At 29.6% G+C, this 17,966-nt stretch overlaps 1 protein-coding gene across 1 annotated transcript; it reads left to right on the forward strand.

Annotated features, from left to right (window-relative positions):
- Window positions 1-288: 288 nt before the first annotated feature.
- On the forward strand, window positions 289-16,811 carry LOC122537897. The gene is made up of 5 exons (XM_043671549.1): window positions 289-525; window positions 15,092-15,410; window positions 15,490-15,642; window positions 15,710-15,854; window positions 16,111-16,811. Exons 1-5 carry the CDS (start codon window positions 438-440, stop codon window positions 16,723-16,725), a joined length of 1,320 nt encoding a protein of 439 aa, XP_043527484.1. The 5' UTR covers window positions 289-437; the 3' UTR covers window positions 16,726-16,811.
- The last annotated feature ends 1,155 nt before the right edge of the window (window positions 16,812-17,966 follow it).

A 17,966-nucleotide genomic window follows, 5' to 3' on the forward strand; every position in this document is an offset into this window, starting at 1 on the left:
TATGAATTAATATTCTTCTAATAAAAATATATTACAATAAAATAAATCTATTTTATTTTACTTTTCATATTATTTAAAATGTATCTATCAATTTAATCTTATAAATTATAAGAAAATAAAAATTTTACATATAAAATAAAATTTGAACGTGTAAGTGGGAAATCGTATGTTGCGCTCCATGCGCCATCTTGAAATTTAAAGAAAGACGTAATGTTGTATGTCTTATTCCCGATATATCAATGGTTTTAATCTTCCCGTCATTGGTCAGGGAACGAGAAAGTCTTCCCACTTTCTAGTTTCTAGTAGGATTCGCTTCTTCAGTATGCTACTGACTGCGGTGAGAGATGGTTGTGTTCCGTAGTGACGTTCGTATGGTGTTCAAGTATTCATGAAGTTTTGTGACTTTCGCATCGACATAGAAATTATGTCGACTCAAAATGGGTAATTTACTAATGTTAGTGAAGTTTAGTGTAGTACTTCTTTTCTATACTCTGGATTATACACGGGCTGACAACGAATTACAAGGTAATAAAAATCCTCTATACTTGCATAATGGTGTCTCATATATCAAACACACGTGGTTATCCTAATCTACATACTTATGTTATTTCTTGACATTTAATATTTTGGCGCCCTGATTTGTCGTCAAATCTCTCGATAGCATACAAGTTAGTAAATTCAAAAAATTTGAGTATTATTCTCGTATATATAAATTTCATATCGTACAAAGTACAAAATTACTTTTTCAATCGTGTTTTTTTAGCGAATCTTTATTTATGTATTAAATAATTCGGATATTAGCTTGTGTCATGTAACTATGCTTATATTATGAAACATACTCTTTTTCATTGTATATGAAACGCAACAGTGACTGAGTTCATCTCGAAGTTAATTGTTTTACAATGCTTACGATTTCGTAGGCGTACTATACCAGAAATCCTCCTTTCATATCAACTCTGTTTCCTTAGTGCTCGTGTTGTTATATTAACAATTATTTATTGAATTATTTATTATTAATTATTGAATTATTTATTAATAATTATTTATTGAATTATTTATTAATAATTATTTTCACAAAATAACGCTTGCATCATAAAAATAATTAATTTTGAAATAATAGATATACATACACGCCATATCGAAGTTCGCGTAACTTAAGATATCGATATATTTTCGATATTCAGAAAAACTTCAAGTAATCACTTGTAATCAGTTGTTTGAAATTTAATATGACAAAAAAAAACAAAGTTTTAACAAAAAAAATTTTAATTCAAAAATGCATATTATGGTAACATGGAAATTTTTGATAATTTTATGTAAAATAAATATCTTTGTAAGTACTTCTGAGTTACTATCATGTTTCCGTAAGAGTTTTCTAGTGTTTAAGAAAATTAATAATTTGTCATTTTGCGTGAAGAATGTTGGAGAAAAAGAATTGAAATCTGACCAGTTTACAAGAGATTAAATATCTTTACTAAAGATAATTTTTATTGCTTTCATAACTGAACTAGGACGTCAATTCACTTTAATTTTAAATAACTCTTTAGGAAAAATTTAAGGGATCTCAAATTGACCGAGCGAATTCGAGCGCGCTAATCAAAGCATACAATTACCCGAAATTATACACAAATCACAACGTTGCTTATATAAATTTTATATTAATTCTTGTCATACAATTAGTATCGTCATTTACTTGAAAATTTTACAAAAATTCCTACCATTCCATTTGAATAATATCGGATTATGTACCGAAAAAAAAGTATATATTATATATAAGATTATAAGATAATAAGTAATAGAAGTGTACCATTAATCAAGCCAAAGGAGATTAAACCGATGTTTGGCTTGTTTGTGCAAGTGAAAGGAGACGAAGATCGTTTTTACGTAGTTAGAATACGGTTGTGTGCAGGCTCTAGGTTAGAGAAGGCTGTGCTCATCGGCCCTGACCAGGACAGAGCACCACCAGGTACACAGGAGCGTAGATGTAGGGGAAAGGTATAGCTCTAGGATGGAAGTGCTATGAAACCTTCTAGAAGCAAATTGTGGCATTTGCCGTCACTTCTAACATACATGTCTGCTCATTGAAAATGTTCACTTTAATCCGTCACATATCGTGGATCATTCAGAAAACCGAGATAATTTTGAAAATATATTTGTTAGCAATTTTTTAAGCAACGTATGATTAGGTATATATCTTCTTTTTACAATAATATAATATAATATAATATAATTTCACCTGCGCATAAATATATATTCACAAGTACATGAAAAATATATATGTTTATAAATTGAACGGAAATTAAGTTACCTACAGAATGATAAATAATAAATTTAGTGTCCGATCTCGTTATTCATTCTGAGTTCGTTAGTCATGCTAATTGTTCTCACTGGACACATATCAATTAAGTGGTGGAGCCTGTAACTTTCGTTGAATTTATTGTTTCTTAACTGGTTAAAGATTAAATATTATTATAGAAATTCGTTGTTCGTTTCATATAATGTTCAAATCTTTCGTAATTCTTCGAGTTAACATTTATCAATTCTAAATGTGAGGTTCTTTCGGAGAAATGTTATTTATTTGGTGTACAGAGATGTGACACAATTTATATTGCAATTTAATTGCGATTATATTGCAATTAAACATTTAATTACTATAATGAACAATAAAAATTTATATTTTTTTATATTTTTTAGTATTTTAGTATCGCTGATATTTCGTATATTAATTATTTTATTAATAATTTTACTCGTAAATTTCATTCATAGCGGAAGTATGATCGTAATACTTACATTTCACTTACATAGAACGTAGAGGGAGCGCAATGAATTTTTGAGTAATGCGTGAAAACATGTAAAGTAACCGAGGTTTAGTGAAAGGTACGCACGAAAAGTATTTGCACCTACACCAACGTCACTGTTCCAATGAAAGTCTCGGTTCTTAAAATGATACCGCGTAACTATTTCATCAGATATAATCAATTTTTATCTAATGTTATAATATGATGATGCAAAATTCTCAAATAAAAAATTAGTTACGTAAAGTTGAAAAAAATGCTTATTAATACTAAATAATTATAATGAAATAGAGTGCAAAGGATAATATCATTAAATATAAAATTCTTATTCGATCGTGAATTATTTTAGTTCAGTAATATAAAGTAGTAAATGAAGTATACAATTTAAAGTATATTTTAATTGTGTATAGTATACAATCATAATAATAAATTTTCGCAAAGAAATTTTGCAAAACAAGTTTTAAAAAAATAGCGATTTAATCCATGCAATAATTATCGTACAATATCATACAGTAAATATATATAAACCTACTTCAAACCTTTCAGTTTCATAAAGACATGAAACTTGTTAAATTAGAAATTGAATAAAAAAACTTACATTAATCATAGCTGATTCTTTGATGCGCATGAAGTAAGATGTAATCTCTACATTTTTTGTTTACATATCTCGTAGCTCGTTTACCTCTTGTATTTCAGTAATAAAAAAGAATTTGAGGAAGAACAATTCAGGTAATGGGTACGCATTAGGTGACTCTCTGCTCATTGCAATAATAAAATAATATACTATAATCATTATCAAATAAAATAAAACAATCGTTATAGTGGATTAAATATTCGTTACGATTGTTCGATATATGTGTTTTGTATCAAAATTTTGCAACAGTTCGTCTACTAATGAGCAAATGTACTTTCTTGGCACCACCATGATTCATTCTCTTGTCGGAAAATTATTCCCCCTCTAATTTACCGAGCATGTCCGGGGTTAGCATCACACGTTTAGTCTTCTATCATATACACGTGCCACCAGTGGATCACTGATAGTCCGATAAGCGGTGGCATCCTGTGAGCGAAGCGTGCTTAATATAGTACCATAGCTATCATTTAGATGAAAAGATTACTCCGGAGCTTTTTTAATTAGTAGAATCATGTGCGACTCAATGCATCGTTTCATATACTTGTTGTTTCATATGCGTTGACACGCTCTACAAATCGTTCTTAATACGCAGTAATCCTGGAAAACAATCCCTTTTTTCAGTGATATTTATTACCTGATTATATTAAGCCATAACTGGTATAATACATAAATTACATCACACAGATAGAAATCAGTTCAAAAGTTCATAAGTCATTCAAGTTCATTAAGTTAGTTAATAGAGCAAAACTTACTTTTCAAAAGTTTCGCACAAAAATAAAAATTCTTGTGGTTTCATTCATTCTATTTTATTAACACAATCATTATTAATACATTTCTTGCTATTTATTAAACTATGAAATTGTAAATCTGTGTTATAATTGTTTCTATAGAAACAATTAATTTTCATTCGACGATAGATCAAAATAAATTTCTAATTACTAAAACGCGTTATCTAGTATTCTACTCAGAATAAATTGTTGTTCTTTTATATTTTCACTTTGAAATAAATTCACTTGTCTATTCTGCTTGTATTCCATCTTTTATGAATATTCGTTCCATTAATAAATAAATCTTTACACCACCATGAATACTCTAATTACACAATTATTACCTACGTGCATCAGTACTGTAGAAATTACATACCCGGTGCAATCAGGTTAGAACTCCTATTTTAAATCTTAAAGAAGTACGCGTACGCATTTGAACATAATTTGCGAATCAAGAATAATATATTGAATCACCACCGTTATTGAGCTGGTTTAAAATCGTCTGTATCAATTAATGACATCAAAAAGAAAATGATTGCTCTTTAAATTGTAGTATTATTATAAATACTGTAGATATTTAGGTGTATTATCACAGTTCTTTGAAATAGAAATTAATAATTTAATTTCGTTTAGAATAATTTATGTTCATCTAGAAATCAGACCAAAAAACAGGCAAGATACACACGTAATTACATTTGTCGAATGTAAAAATATTTTTCCATATTCTCTTTTAGACAGAAAAGTATCACTTGCATTACTTTCCCAATTTTCCAATTAATCATCGCTCGACGATCAAACAAAAGACTAGCCAACTAACTTCTAACTGGAGTTCTAACAGGTTCGTTAAGGTCAAGCGGTGGAAGCCTTTCTTATCTAGAACTATACTCGATCCCGAAGGCAGGCTTACCGTAGGTAAGCGGAATCTAGACTTTTTCGATGGAGAGCACTGGATGTAGAAAGGGAAGTGGCAACAGTAGTCTCTGCACCGAACTCCCATTTGATTTTCCGAAGTACCGTTTTCTTCCACGAAACTAGCTTGATCCATCAGAGTCTGGTGTGTAGGGCAAAGTAACTACCTGCGTAACAAGACCCGCATTTTCCAGGTATAGCTAGAAGCTATATAGTCTACAATTCTTTCTTTTCTCCTTCATCCTGCTGTACGGTCATATAAATTAACCAAGTTAAACAAGTGAACAATGTAAATATATTTTAACGATTGATCTATCTCATGATCGATTTCATACACAGTATTTGTGCAAATACAGTGCTGACAAGAGTGCATTCAGGTGTTCTCAATTATTGGATTATTTGAAGTTGTCTTGATGTTTTATGTTTGATTACTGATATTTGCGTTTGCAACAATGTTTTAATAATTTCTGAACAAAAAAAAAAAGAATATTCAATCTTCTCTTCAATTCTTAATGGATCAAAAAGAATACAATAAAATAATTGAGATATCACTCTATCTATCAGAAAATAGTGTAGAAATGTAAATTAAGTAAAATATGAATTGTCATTTTACTTTACTTGAATATTAAATTATCAACATTTGCACCTGTTATATACGTTTAGTGAGAAAAAGTTGTCAGAGACGAAGTGCAACATTGGTAGTGGAACATGAGGATACAGAATTTGACATATGTACGACACGGTGACTCCCCTTTAAAAAAAGCAGCAAGTTTATCGTCCAAATGCAGGTTTTTACAAGGCACCGAGGCAGTCTTACTATCGGCATCCGGCCTGACAACTTCCGTCTCGGCTCTGGTAACTCATCGTCAGTGAAACATCTGCATCCTTCTTCTGTCCACCGCTTCATTTTCCGTTCCTCTTATCCTCGTCTATCTCGTTACCTGTTATAAAGAACTTTAATTCGCTGAGAACAGTTTCGTAATACAATACTCGTGCGATAAAATAGATTAACGTTTACTTCGAATTTTTGCAAAAAGAATTTTTTTAATTTATTCTAAAAATTTGTTCGATTCGATTTTCTTTTTTTTTTTTTTTTTTTACTTAAGTTTAGATAGATTTTTGAGCCAAGTTTTGATGTTAACTATAACAGTAGACAATTCCATTTTAATATCTTTAATAACTGTGGAACATAAAATCAAATTTAGTAATTCAGTATAAAGTTTGACTCAGCTTTTAGATTTAATGTGATTCATTCAGTTTGACTCAGCTTTATATAATGAGTGTTATTCGTTCAGTTTGATCAAAATGTTACGAAGTAAGATAAAAGACATGCAGTTTTTCTGCAATTAGTGGAGAACGTAACGTTAAATAGATCAAAATTATAATTAAAAGTAAAAAATTAATTTGGAACGATTGAAACATTTAAAAATTGAATCTTCTTTCAAATATGTTATACGTTTGTAATTAACTATCTACCTTTCAATTAATAATGATATTATAAAGATAGTTATAATTAATATTGTCAATAAAAGAAAAATGATTTCATCAAAAGGAATCGCATCGATTGTTTAAATACAATTTGATTGTGATGTAAACGATATCTTAGATTACAAGTCGATTCTCTTTTGTGAGTCTATTCTGAAAATCGTTACCCACATCTGAAAGTACAGTTTAACCGATATTCTGTATACGTGTAACGGTGTCGTGTGAATGGAAGAACGTTCATTAAGAAATGCGTTCTTCTTTCATTTCAAATTCTTCACATAACAATATTTTACTAGAAAATGCATATGAAGCTTCTCATTCTATCTTTTTGACCTACAGTATCAAGACTTTACTTTCACTAGCACTTGAGAATTACATTTATTTACACATTATCCAGTTACTTGAGACCACAATACCAATGTGAACTTGTTTCTTTTATTTGAACATTTGAAACCTCCATCAAGGTTTCATTAGTCAAATCATTTGATATGAATCGAGTCAAGACTAGAATTTAATTTACTTGGCTAGTCGAAGGAGGCATTCGTTATGTTAATATGTATATATACACGTTTCAAATCAGCTAATAAAATTTTTCACCTCCAAGCCATTCAAGCTTACACCTGTGCGTTTCTTCTCGATTTAACGACAAGCGTAACTTGTGTGGTATAAGGCGAATAGCCTTAGCGGAGGAAAATGAATTCGAAATCATAAAGCGGGATGCGGATTCATTGTTATGCAGACAACGTTGCTAGGTCACCGGTGCATTTCACGCGACAATGCACGAGGTTCTCCTTCTTGGCTTCGATGTCTCTCTTGCTTTTTAACTTCCTCCCTCTCTCTTTCTCTCTCTCTGCTTACGTTTTACTTATTATTATTTCACGGGATCAGGCCGCGAGTTATAACTGTACATTTCTGTGTGGTGCCGGGATAGGTCTTGGCATTAACTAAGTTACGTAATGACTGGTTTTCTCGGAGAATGAATTCTCGGTCCGCGACCTGCCTCTTTTTCCCTCTTTCGTGGCGTCGAGACTGTTCGCTTCGCGGGGACCACGCAAGTAAATCCCGATGTACAGTTACTTATTTGTACAAACAGAAGAAACTCGGGTGACGATACCGGTCAATGGACCCAAAATGTATCTATCCTTCTCTGTGATCGTTCGATAAATGTGCAGTAACGTGACGCATGGATCGAGAATGTTTCCAGAATGCTAAAAGCAAACGGAAATATTATAGATGAAACAATTTTCTATCTAGGTTTCTTCATCTTTTCGAAATTGTCTCGATCAAACTAAAGACCATCCTTTTTTTCTCTTTTTGTAATCGAAGAATTGACAGCGATAAGCAGGCATCTTCGATATTTAAATTGTTGTTCACTGGATGAGAAATTAGACAAAAATTCATTGGACGGATGATTGTTCAAAGAATATTGCTCTTTAAACAAAAATGAGATGTATAAACGAAGATAATTATCATAGATTTTGTTATTTTGAAATGATAGTTGAACGGTGAGATCTCCATGGTATACTGTTATATTCGAGTCATGCGCGCAGCATTCAATTGAGGCTAGTCGACTACAACGACACGATTAGGGTTCCGATAGAATTTGGTCGCTTCCTGGTGCTACAGTAATATTGTCATTTTCGTGCCAAAGAAATCCGAAAGTTCCAAAGTATCACTTTATATCGAGATTAGCCAACCAAGAGAAACTATATCTAACCACTATTCTACGAATGCAAGAATAAAAGTCATTCGTTAATTGTTTAATTCCTGTTAATTTCTAAGTAATTATGTATTTTTGCTAGTGTTGAGATTAATGTAGTATGCGCCTACATGGTATTAAAAAAATCAATGCTATCTTTCTTGATTTAATCTTTTTTTTAAATTAAATTATTAGAGGCATAAAACATAAACACAAATTTTAAATCTTCAATTTTTCGTAGAAATTTTATATATTTACTATGATGCATTTTTGGAGATTTTCCGTGATGCATAATATACCTGCATCTCTTTGTATTTTTTCTCACATGATTTCCATTTTAATCTCTTAAATGCAGGTTTACACTTTCTAGTATTGATATCTTCATAAAACTAACGAAGAAACAATTCACATATTCTATTTTCCACACATCTATATTCTCTGCGATATACACTCGTTAATATCTACATAATTCCTTCATCTCTTCTACTCCTTCTTTTTTCTCCATTATCTTTTTTAAACCATTCTCACGACAGTGCAAAAAACAGTAACAATGTCAGATCTATGTTCTACAGATGATTGTACACGGTTATTGTGCCAGAAGCTTTTATACGTTTTTTCTAAAATGCAGCCAGTAATTAGCATCGTCTCCAATTTAAATGGCGTGACAGTGTTTAATTACATCAATCCACCAAGTATTTCACAGTCTGGTTGAAGATTTCACATGTAGTTTCTCCTGGTTCAGACATTGATTGTCACACGGTGACCGAGGAACTTCCACTTTGCAAAACGGGAACGGATTCCGCAACGAGGAAACGTTTAGGAGAGAGAACTCGGTTCCTACTTTGGCAATGATGCAGATTGTCGTTCTAGATAGCTAAATTGGCCGTGGGTATGTGGAAAGCTCTCACATAGCTAAATGACAATTTCTCTTTCTCCAATTGACCAAAAACGAATTCAAACATGTCGTATGCAATAATCAGAGAGAGTTACTTTTAGCGTTGCTTTCTGTATATAATCGATAATAGCTTTCTTTTTTTTCTGCGACAGAAGATCACAAGAAAAAATATGATAAGTACCTATATTTTTTGCTGATGCTCTTGATATTTTAATACTTTAATATCGTGATAAATAATATCTCTAAGTTTCCGGAAAAATATAAATGTTAGCCTCGAAATCAAAGGATAATTTCGATAACATGAAATCAACTGAGTTGATTTTTTGTTTCCATGTAAAAAATAATGATGAAATCTGTAGCCTTCAGAAAAGAAAAACAATTTTTCTTCTTCTGACGAGAAATTTTTCAAGCGAAAAAGCACGCTCCTTTCCAATAATTACGATGCAGTTTCTAATATGTAAATTTATAGTTACATCGAAATTGCGTAAACTACGTTTCTTACCAGAGATAATCGGTTAAGGTATAAAGATACGGATCATTTTGTAACTAGGAAAACCGTAAATTGTAGTTCTATGAACTGTTAGCCTGAAATATAAAAGGCGACCAGGACTTTCTCCCAATGTTCACCGATCGTTGATGCGAATTCTCATGAAAGTGCGTTTTACGTTGTCTCCAAATAACACGATACAGTTCATTCTACCATAAACTGATCCAATGAAAATTAACAAGATTTACATTATAAAATAGTTTTAGTATAATATAATATAATTTTCTATCTGACTCTCAGTTAATTTGAAATAAAAGAAAATCATTTTCACAGTTAAAAAAATTACTTCCGCGATTTATTTTTCTTAAGCTATTTTACACATCAGGAAGTGATAAAAGTTTGCAATCTTAATTTCAATTGATAATTCGTTTAATCGATCAACAGAATGAATTTCACTTTAATTAGTTTATTCCACTGAACAGATGTTCAAAATTTCATCTTCTCTTTCATCTTCTCCGAAGTTTATCTAAAAATCTTCTTCATTTTAATTACATAATGATAATTAATCATCCGTTTAATCGAAGAATAAAAATTTAATTGGCAGTAACTTAATTATGCCCATGTGCAAGCATATAAGTAGGTTTAAGCATATAAGAGTTCTTCCTTTTTACGTTAAATGAACACACATACGACGATGATCGTCGGTTCTCTCTGAACAAAAGCGATGCACCAGTGACGTAATGCATTTGTGCGATAATATAGTGGCATAAGTGAACTTGTCGTACATGTCAGTAAAATACATATAACAACAGTTCGACATTTTACAACATGAATTTCCTTAATAGAAATTCTAATTAGTATATCAGATTTACCTATGTATGTATTATGTGTATATCACGATAAAATGATGTGTTACTTCTTTGTAAAATATCTTTATTGCAGAACACTGGCACACAATGGATAGATCTATGTCAGGAAGTATAAATGAAATTTCATTCGTTTAATAACATTTAATAACATTTAATAACATTTAATTTTATAATTGTTCATTCAGCAATTGGGGATATTTCAATATCTATTAAAAAACGAAAAATTTGACAGCGTAAATAAATTTCTGGATAATTGGAAGACCAAGAGATTAAATAATGAAAAATAACTTATTGCATTTATCCGAATAATACGACATAAGTGAAACTTATTGTGCCTTTTATTCAAACTTCTGTCTCTGCTCTTCAAACTTCTTTATCACCAAGACAAATTTTTTTCATCGCACGATTAAGATTCGTATAGTGATCGTCAATAAATGGCCGTAATGTACTAGAAGGCTATTCTTGGATATTTATGGAAAAGGCGCTGACACGGTACCGCTTGTTCTACGCATTTTATGTCAAATTAGAAGCATAAACGCGCGTACGCACGCGCCGGTCACGAGCATCTGCTTGCTATCCGGCTCCATTTATCAATTGTGCTCGTTAATTTCACGACACTCCGTTCCTTCGTGCTAATTGGCTGCTTTAATAGATTTCATGCAGGCCAAAATGACTGAAAAGAGGGATAAATCATCTGCGAATTAGACCTAGAACCCTCAATTGTTTAGTTAGGCGTTAACGATGATGTATCCTGAACATTATAAATTATCAGGTCCGTCAGAAAATTTTATCTCCTTTTGCACGAAATCTTCAAGTATAAAGCTATTGAACATAAATAACAATTCATTTTTTTTTTTTTTTTTTCTTTAATAGAAGCTTGAATTGAAGCTTTGGATTAATCGAACTTATTTATTACATAATCCACTTATTAATTACATAATCCACGGGAAAAAATATAATTTCAGACAATTTTTTAAAATTTTATTAGTCACGCAAGGACTTAAAAATCATCCTATATTAAATTTATTTCATCTGGTATGAGAAGAATGAAATCTGTTATAACTAAATAATTTTCTGAGTTAAATTTGATTACTTTGTTAATTTGATTAGGATTTTATTATTTTAATTGGATTCTGTCTATCTTGTTGAGATAAATAAATTTGATAAATAAATTTAACTGAATTTAAGCGTGTATAAATTAATTATTTCACTCGGTTTTTTCAGTTGAAAAATCGAGAACCACCTTTACTCTTTTGACTTTCCCTCGCGCATCCGAAAATGTCTTCGCGTTCACCAATCTTGTGTATCACGAGTTTCAATTTCGCAATAGACTTATTGCTTTAACTTACCGACCTCTTAACGTCCTTGCAGTGATTCTCATTAATATGTATGTAGATAACTCCTTTGGTGACATTCCAACAATTTCATAATCGATTTTTCGTTCTTTTCAGCAAGGAAGTTTATTCAAGTGGTTCTCGCAGGTGTTTAACTCGCGTAATCTCCTACCAGAGGTAGAAAAAGGTTTTTTAGAAAATGGCTTTAGAAAAAGGTTTCGTGAAAATCAAAATAAATGATAATTACATTATTGATTGTCTCAGCGTGATGTAGCAATATTAAAACGAATACCGTATAATTTTCTTTAACAGAGAAATTGTTGCAAAATCGATTTTGTGAAAGTAAAGAGCTGTAGGTGACAATATCTGTTATCCTTATACGACAAAAATCTTAAGAAACCACAGAACATTCGATGTAAAAATGTTAGAAAGCGATAATTTCGTTTGCAAGAGGCTATATTATAATTTTTGCGTTCGAATACAATCGAACAATCTTTACGAGTGAAAGTGTATATGTATAGTTGTGGATAATCTGTGAAAAATTTCACGATTTTACTGAAAATGAAAATTTATGCTCTGAAAGGAACATTTTGAGAATTGTTTAATTAAGGAATATGTGTTCAATTCGAAAACTACAATAGGCACTACACTATTTTTCTCAAATATTTTAACATATTTTTTTAATATTATCTGTATCATTTAACATATATAAATATATTTGAATTGAAAGTAAATAAATCATTGCCTTTTTTCAACTGTAAAATTGAAATCTCTTGCGATTGATTCTTCCTGAGCTCGTAATATGGAATCAATTGCTATTACAATTATTTATTATAACGTAATAATATAAGATGAATAGTAAGATGAAATATAAGGAAGTAAGGGAAAAAGCTGATTTTAGACGAATGCTACTTTATTATTATATATAATTGATCTTTGAAGAGTTGAGAACCTTCTCCAAGGTAAATCACCAACACTTGATGTTACGAGCAGTGCACCAATAGCAACAAGAGGGGAATGCCATGTGCGGATCGTTGAAAAGTTTCACCTGACCAGTAATGGTACTTCCTGCTAGTCAGGTGGAGTATACGTTGATTCATTGAGGGCATATACCTATCTCCCTTATCGCAATTCCACGGATATGTCACCGAGTGATACGTTTAACATCACAATCCCTTTTAAATATATCTTTTCTTTATTTATTATTTTAGTAATTTTTATTTCATCCTAATTAAAGGAATAACATTCTTTTATATTTATCTTGTTGATTTTATTATTTTCAACTTGTATTTATATTTTAGAATATGCGAAGGAACATTTGATCATAAGAGTGTATAAAAGAATTTATAACAATTATTAAAAATTTGCATAGTGTAATTGTCACCGTTATAAAATCAATAAAAATTAAGATACAAAGAAAATCAAATTAAATGAAAAGAATAATACAAATTAAAATTAATATCAGAAATTAAAATCGTAATCAGTGTTAAATATAAACATTATATTTAAAATAGATTAAACTAAAGACAGAATAAACCATTCATATATAGATAGAAAATTGAATAATTAAATAAGGAAATCCTTTAGTATTAATCAACGAAAAATTTGCTTTGCTCCAACTTGTAATCATTTGTATATCGTGTATAAATTTCTTTCTTAAATTTCTATAGCGAAAAACTGAAGATCTGTTTCCAGAGAAACTGGAAATACTAGAATCAATTTTAACTTTTCTGATTTTCTTTATTCCAGATTGCATGATGTGATATTTAAAAGTAATTTTTATTGTCAACTCCTTTTTACTCCACATCTAAATATTGACATTAAAATACGTCACATTTTATTAATTCTATAGATTATTTCTATAGATTAAACGTTTTAAGTTAAAGAAACATTATATTTCAATAAGCTTCTTATTTGAATTGAAGTTGATAATTGAATCATAGTTATCGACAAAATTCGACATTGTTTCTGCACATGCTCGAAACAATTAACTAACTACATATTAGTAGAATCGATATGTAAATTCTAGGCTACAGTAAGTTTCATTTGTTTCATTACATATTTATTATTCGGCTTATGCACGACTATAGTAGAAGAATATTTTCTATTGCTTTGCTAATCCAGTAGTTGCTAATAGTAGAAGAGTATTTTCCATTACTAATTAAACTTATCTATATAAGTTTATAATCTTTTCATTGTTAAACATGTAAAAAATCTCAAAATAATATTAATATAATCTTTATATTCTGGATGTATTGAAAGCTTATCTTAAATTTCCTAGATTTACATCGGATGAAATAAATTTAAGAATTTAAAGTTAGAATGTTCGAATATGACAGAACAAATGGATACGAGATAATGTTCTCAACCTGGAGAATGTGATCGTTGATCCTTCCACTATCCTACAAAACAGATCGGACACGTAATCAAGAAACCAACAACCGCATTCCTCATATACGTGCTAATAGGCCCTCGCAGACCACATAGGTTTACCTCATACGATGACTCTGTTTCATTCTATTACAAGTCATTGCTCTTTTTCTTTAGAATCCATATCATCATAAGAATTATAAAAATCATCTAATAAGTAATGCGATTTAAAATAATTTGAATTTAAACAAAAATTTTAAAACTGTATAGACTTCCCATACAACATAATGCAAAACTAACATTTGCACTATGGAATGAAATTGCGAAATTACAATATATTACACATATGTAAATATATTTTTGATTAGAATAACATAATTAGGATTATTATATGTATATCTTCATGTATTTAATTTCAATTTCATATATTTAAATATTGATATTTAGCTAGTATGTCAAGCATTTGGGGCACAGCTTCAGGCTATGGATTACTGAACAACGCATTCGATTTGCACGTTCCTCTTACATCCCTCTTACGCGAGATTCATAAAGTGGCACATTTTATTCTGGAAGTATAAAAGAACATTGAGCTTAATTTACAATATGTTTTGATAATATAGATTTTAATAAAATTATTTAAAATAATGATATATGAAAAATTAATTGTTAAAATATTTATAGTGCTAATTTATATATCTATCAATATCATTAATTAACATTTTAATATCAACCGTATTATTAAATAATATCAACAAATTCGTTAATTAAATATCTTCAATTATTTAATTCATAAATATTCATTGTTATATAGAATAAAATGTAAATTACACTGTTTCTATGATTACAGAATGTATTGAAGGAGAAGGTGGCTGCAAGAGATGTAGAGATAGAATATGTGCAAGATGTGCAGTTCTTTTACATCAAGGTACTTGTGTTGATACTTGTCCACCAGGCCATATTGCAGATTGGTCAACTAGAGATGAATATATGGGAAGAATTTGTAAAGAAACGGGGTATATGTTTGGATTTACTGGAAGTCAAGTAGCCATTTTGGTAGGAGTTGTTTCTGGCGCAACTATATGTATTCTGATAATATTATGTGGAGCTATAATTGTACATAGAAGGAAAAAAAAAACTGCTAAATTAATTCAGCAGTTTGAAGACAGGTATTTTTGATTTGTTAATATATTATAAGAATGATTAAAAGTGAATAGTATTAAATATATGGTTTCATTTATATTTTAGCGCAGAGAGAAGAGAATTTTTAAAACATCTTGCAATGCTTAGAGGAGAAGGTAACACGTTTCTTTCCATGCTCAATGATACTAGGAGACAAGTTAGAGAATTATACTATTCTGGAAATAATGGAGATGGTGCTGTTGGAATACAAGCTTATAGGTACAATTATGCTACTAATTAGCTATTAATTGATATATTCTTTCTTTATTATAATTATGGTTTGCAGACCAGTTTTACGTGATTTGGCAAGGATACTAGTTCTTATTAATAAGAGAGATGATGAAATACCTGTTCCTCCAGATGATTGGCAAAGACTTTTTTCATGGGCCGAGAGATTATTAAGACGATATAAAAGGCACAGCTCACCCGAAGTAAGTTAATTATATTCGAAACAATCAATACTAATTATAAAAAACATTTACTTCCAAAAAAAAAGTTTAATTCCAAAGAGCTTGTTATTTTAAATTTTACTTTTTTTCACGCAAGTCTCTAAAATACTTTGGTGAGTCATGCACGTTGAAGAAATAATTACATATGCATGAAAAAAAAAGAATTTCTTTTAAATAAAATTATATAAACCAATAAAAGTTTATAAAAATTATAAAAAACAACTTTTTGTACTTCAAGGTGGCTCAACTTGTAACATTTTTGCAACAACCGACAACATCCGTCCAAATGAATTCATCACAACAAGTAACAATCACACAATCACCTCAGCCTTATGAACCAAGAACCACTCCAACCAATCTAACTACATTCCAATCAAATGTACCACTTTCAACATTTCAAGCAAGCGACAAATCAAGTATCAGTCCTGCAAGTTCCAGTCTTGGATATGTAAAAGATAGTCCTGTGAGCTCCAGTCTTGGACAAAATAGTTCCGGAGTTTATAATGAGAAACTTAGTCCAAATGGATCTAGTATAGGACAAACAACTCCATTAGTATATGATAACCAAAAACGACTGAAACCTTCGAATACACATTTTCAAGAACTTGCCATTGCCACTTTTAATCATAATTACAATACTGGTGCAGCATTAACAGAATCTGCTTGTGCAATAGATGAATGCGAGGCAAATGGACTCGATCGTGAATTAAATCCTCAGTGGGAATTTCAAAGTAGTACAGAGGCTGCTAATTATACTATTTTATCTGACTGGTCACCTGCTCGTGAATACCTCATTGATGATTTTACAATTCTCGGATTCCGACCACAAGATGAAATTACTACAGAACTGTAATATACTATAATATACATACTTTATACATTTCTTTATAGTATTTGCTCATAAAGATATATTTTCTATTTATAAAAAATACATATTCCATTTATTTTCTATTTAAATTATAATCGAAAAATTTCATGCACCTTCATATCATAAAATAGAATTTTAAACTTATTTTCAATAAATGGAAATAAATATTATTTCTATATCGTTCATTAGATATTCAAATATATAAAAAATATTTCCTAATGATGGAACATGAGTTAAATAAATTTTTTATACCAAAAGAAATAAAATCTAATCTATTTTATCTAAAGTTTAATTTTATTTGATTAGAATTTTACTTAAATAAAAAATGAAAATAAATTTTTTATTGTTAATTTATTCCTAATCTTGTTGATATAACAGATATAAAATATATTTTTTTAAATTGTTATCTTCATATTCTTAGATGTAAATACATAATACGCTAATGCGCATTTGTCCTATATTTGATGAGTCGGAAAAATATATAAAAATATATAAAATACTTACTAAATCTTCAAACTAAGTGTTCAGATTGTGTAACATGATAGAATACTTCTTGATTTCTTTTGGTTTAAGAGAAATTATTTTTCTCAGTCCTTTATAACTTTTAAAAAATCTGTATATGTCTGTATACATGTATGTATATTAGTTTATGTATTATATATACATATGAGTTAGAATTAGAACGAAGTTGTAATGTTATCAAATAATTATAAGTGTTTTATTTAAATTATATTCTTTATTTAATTTTTATATTACAAGATGTTTAATAATTATATATAATTTATTGTACTAGTCAATATTTTCTTTTATGCAACAATACGAATTATATTACAAAATTATGTCCTTATACTATCAATGTTATAAGTTTATGAAAATAGTTAGATTTTTATTACAAATATCTTTTTATAAATGCACCAACATATCATTGTTAAATAAAATATTGCAAATCATTTTCAATATAACATGTGTATATAAACATATTTGTAGATGCTGTTACACAAAAAACCAAAATGGTCAACTGTATGTACAAATTGATGTAAATAATATTTTACTAGCAAATATAAAATGATTATACATATATACATATATATATATATATATATATATATGTATTTACACACACACACACACACATATATGTAATCAATTCGCTTTTTTGTATTTTTAATTCATTTTCATTTTCAAAATACTTTTTTTACAATTATAAAATTACAATAAAGTATTTC

Source organism: Frieseomelitta varia, unplaced genomic scaffold, assembly GCF_011392965.1.
Source record: "Frieseomelitta varia isolate USP_RPSP 00005682 unplaced genomic scaffold, Fvar_1.2 scaffold_937, whole genome shotgun sequence".
NCBI lineage: Eukaryota > Metazoa > Arthropoda > Insecta > Hymenoptera > Apidae > Frieseomelitta > Frieseomelitta varia.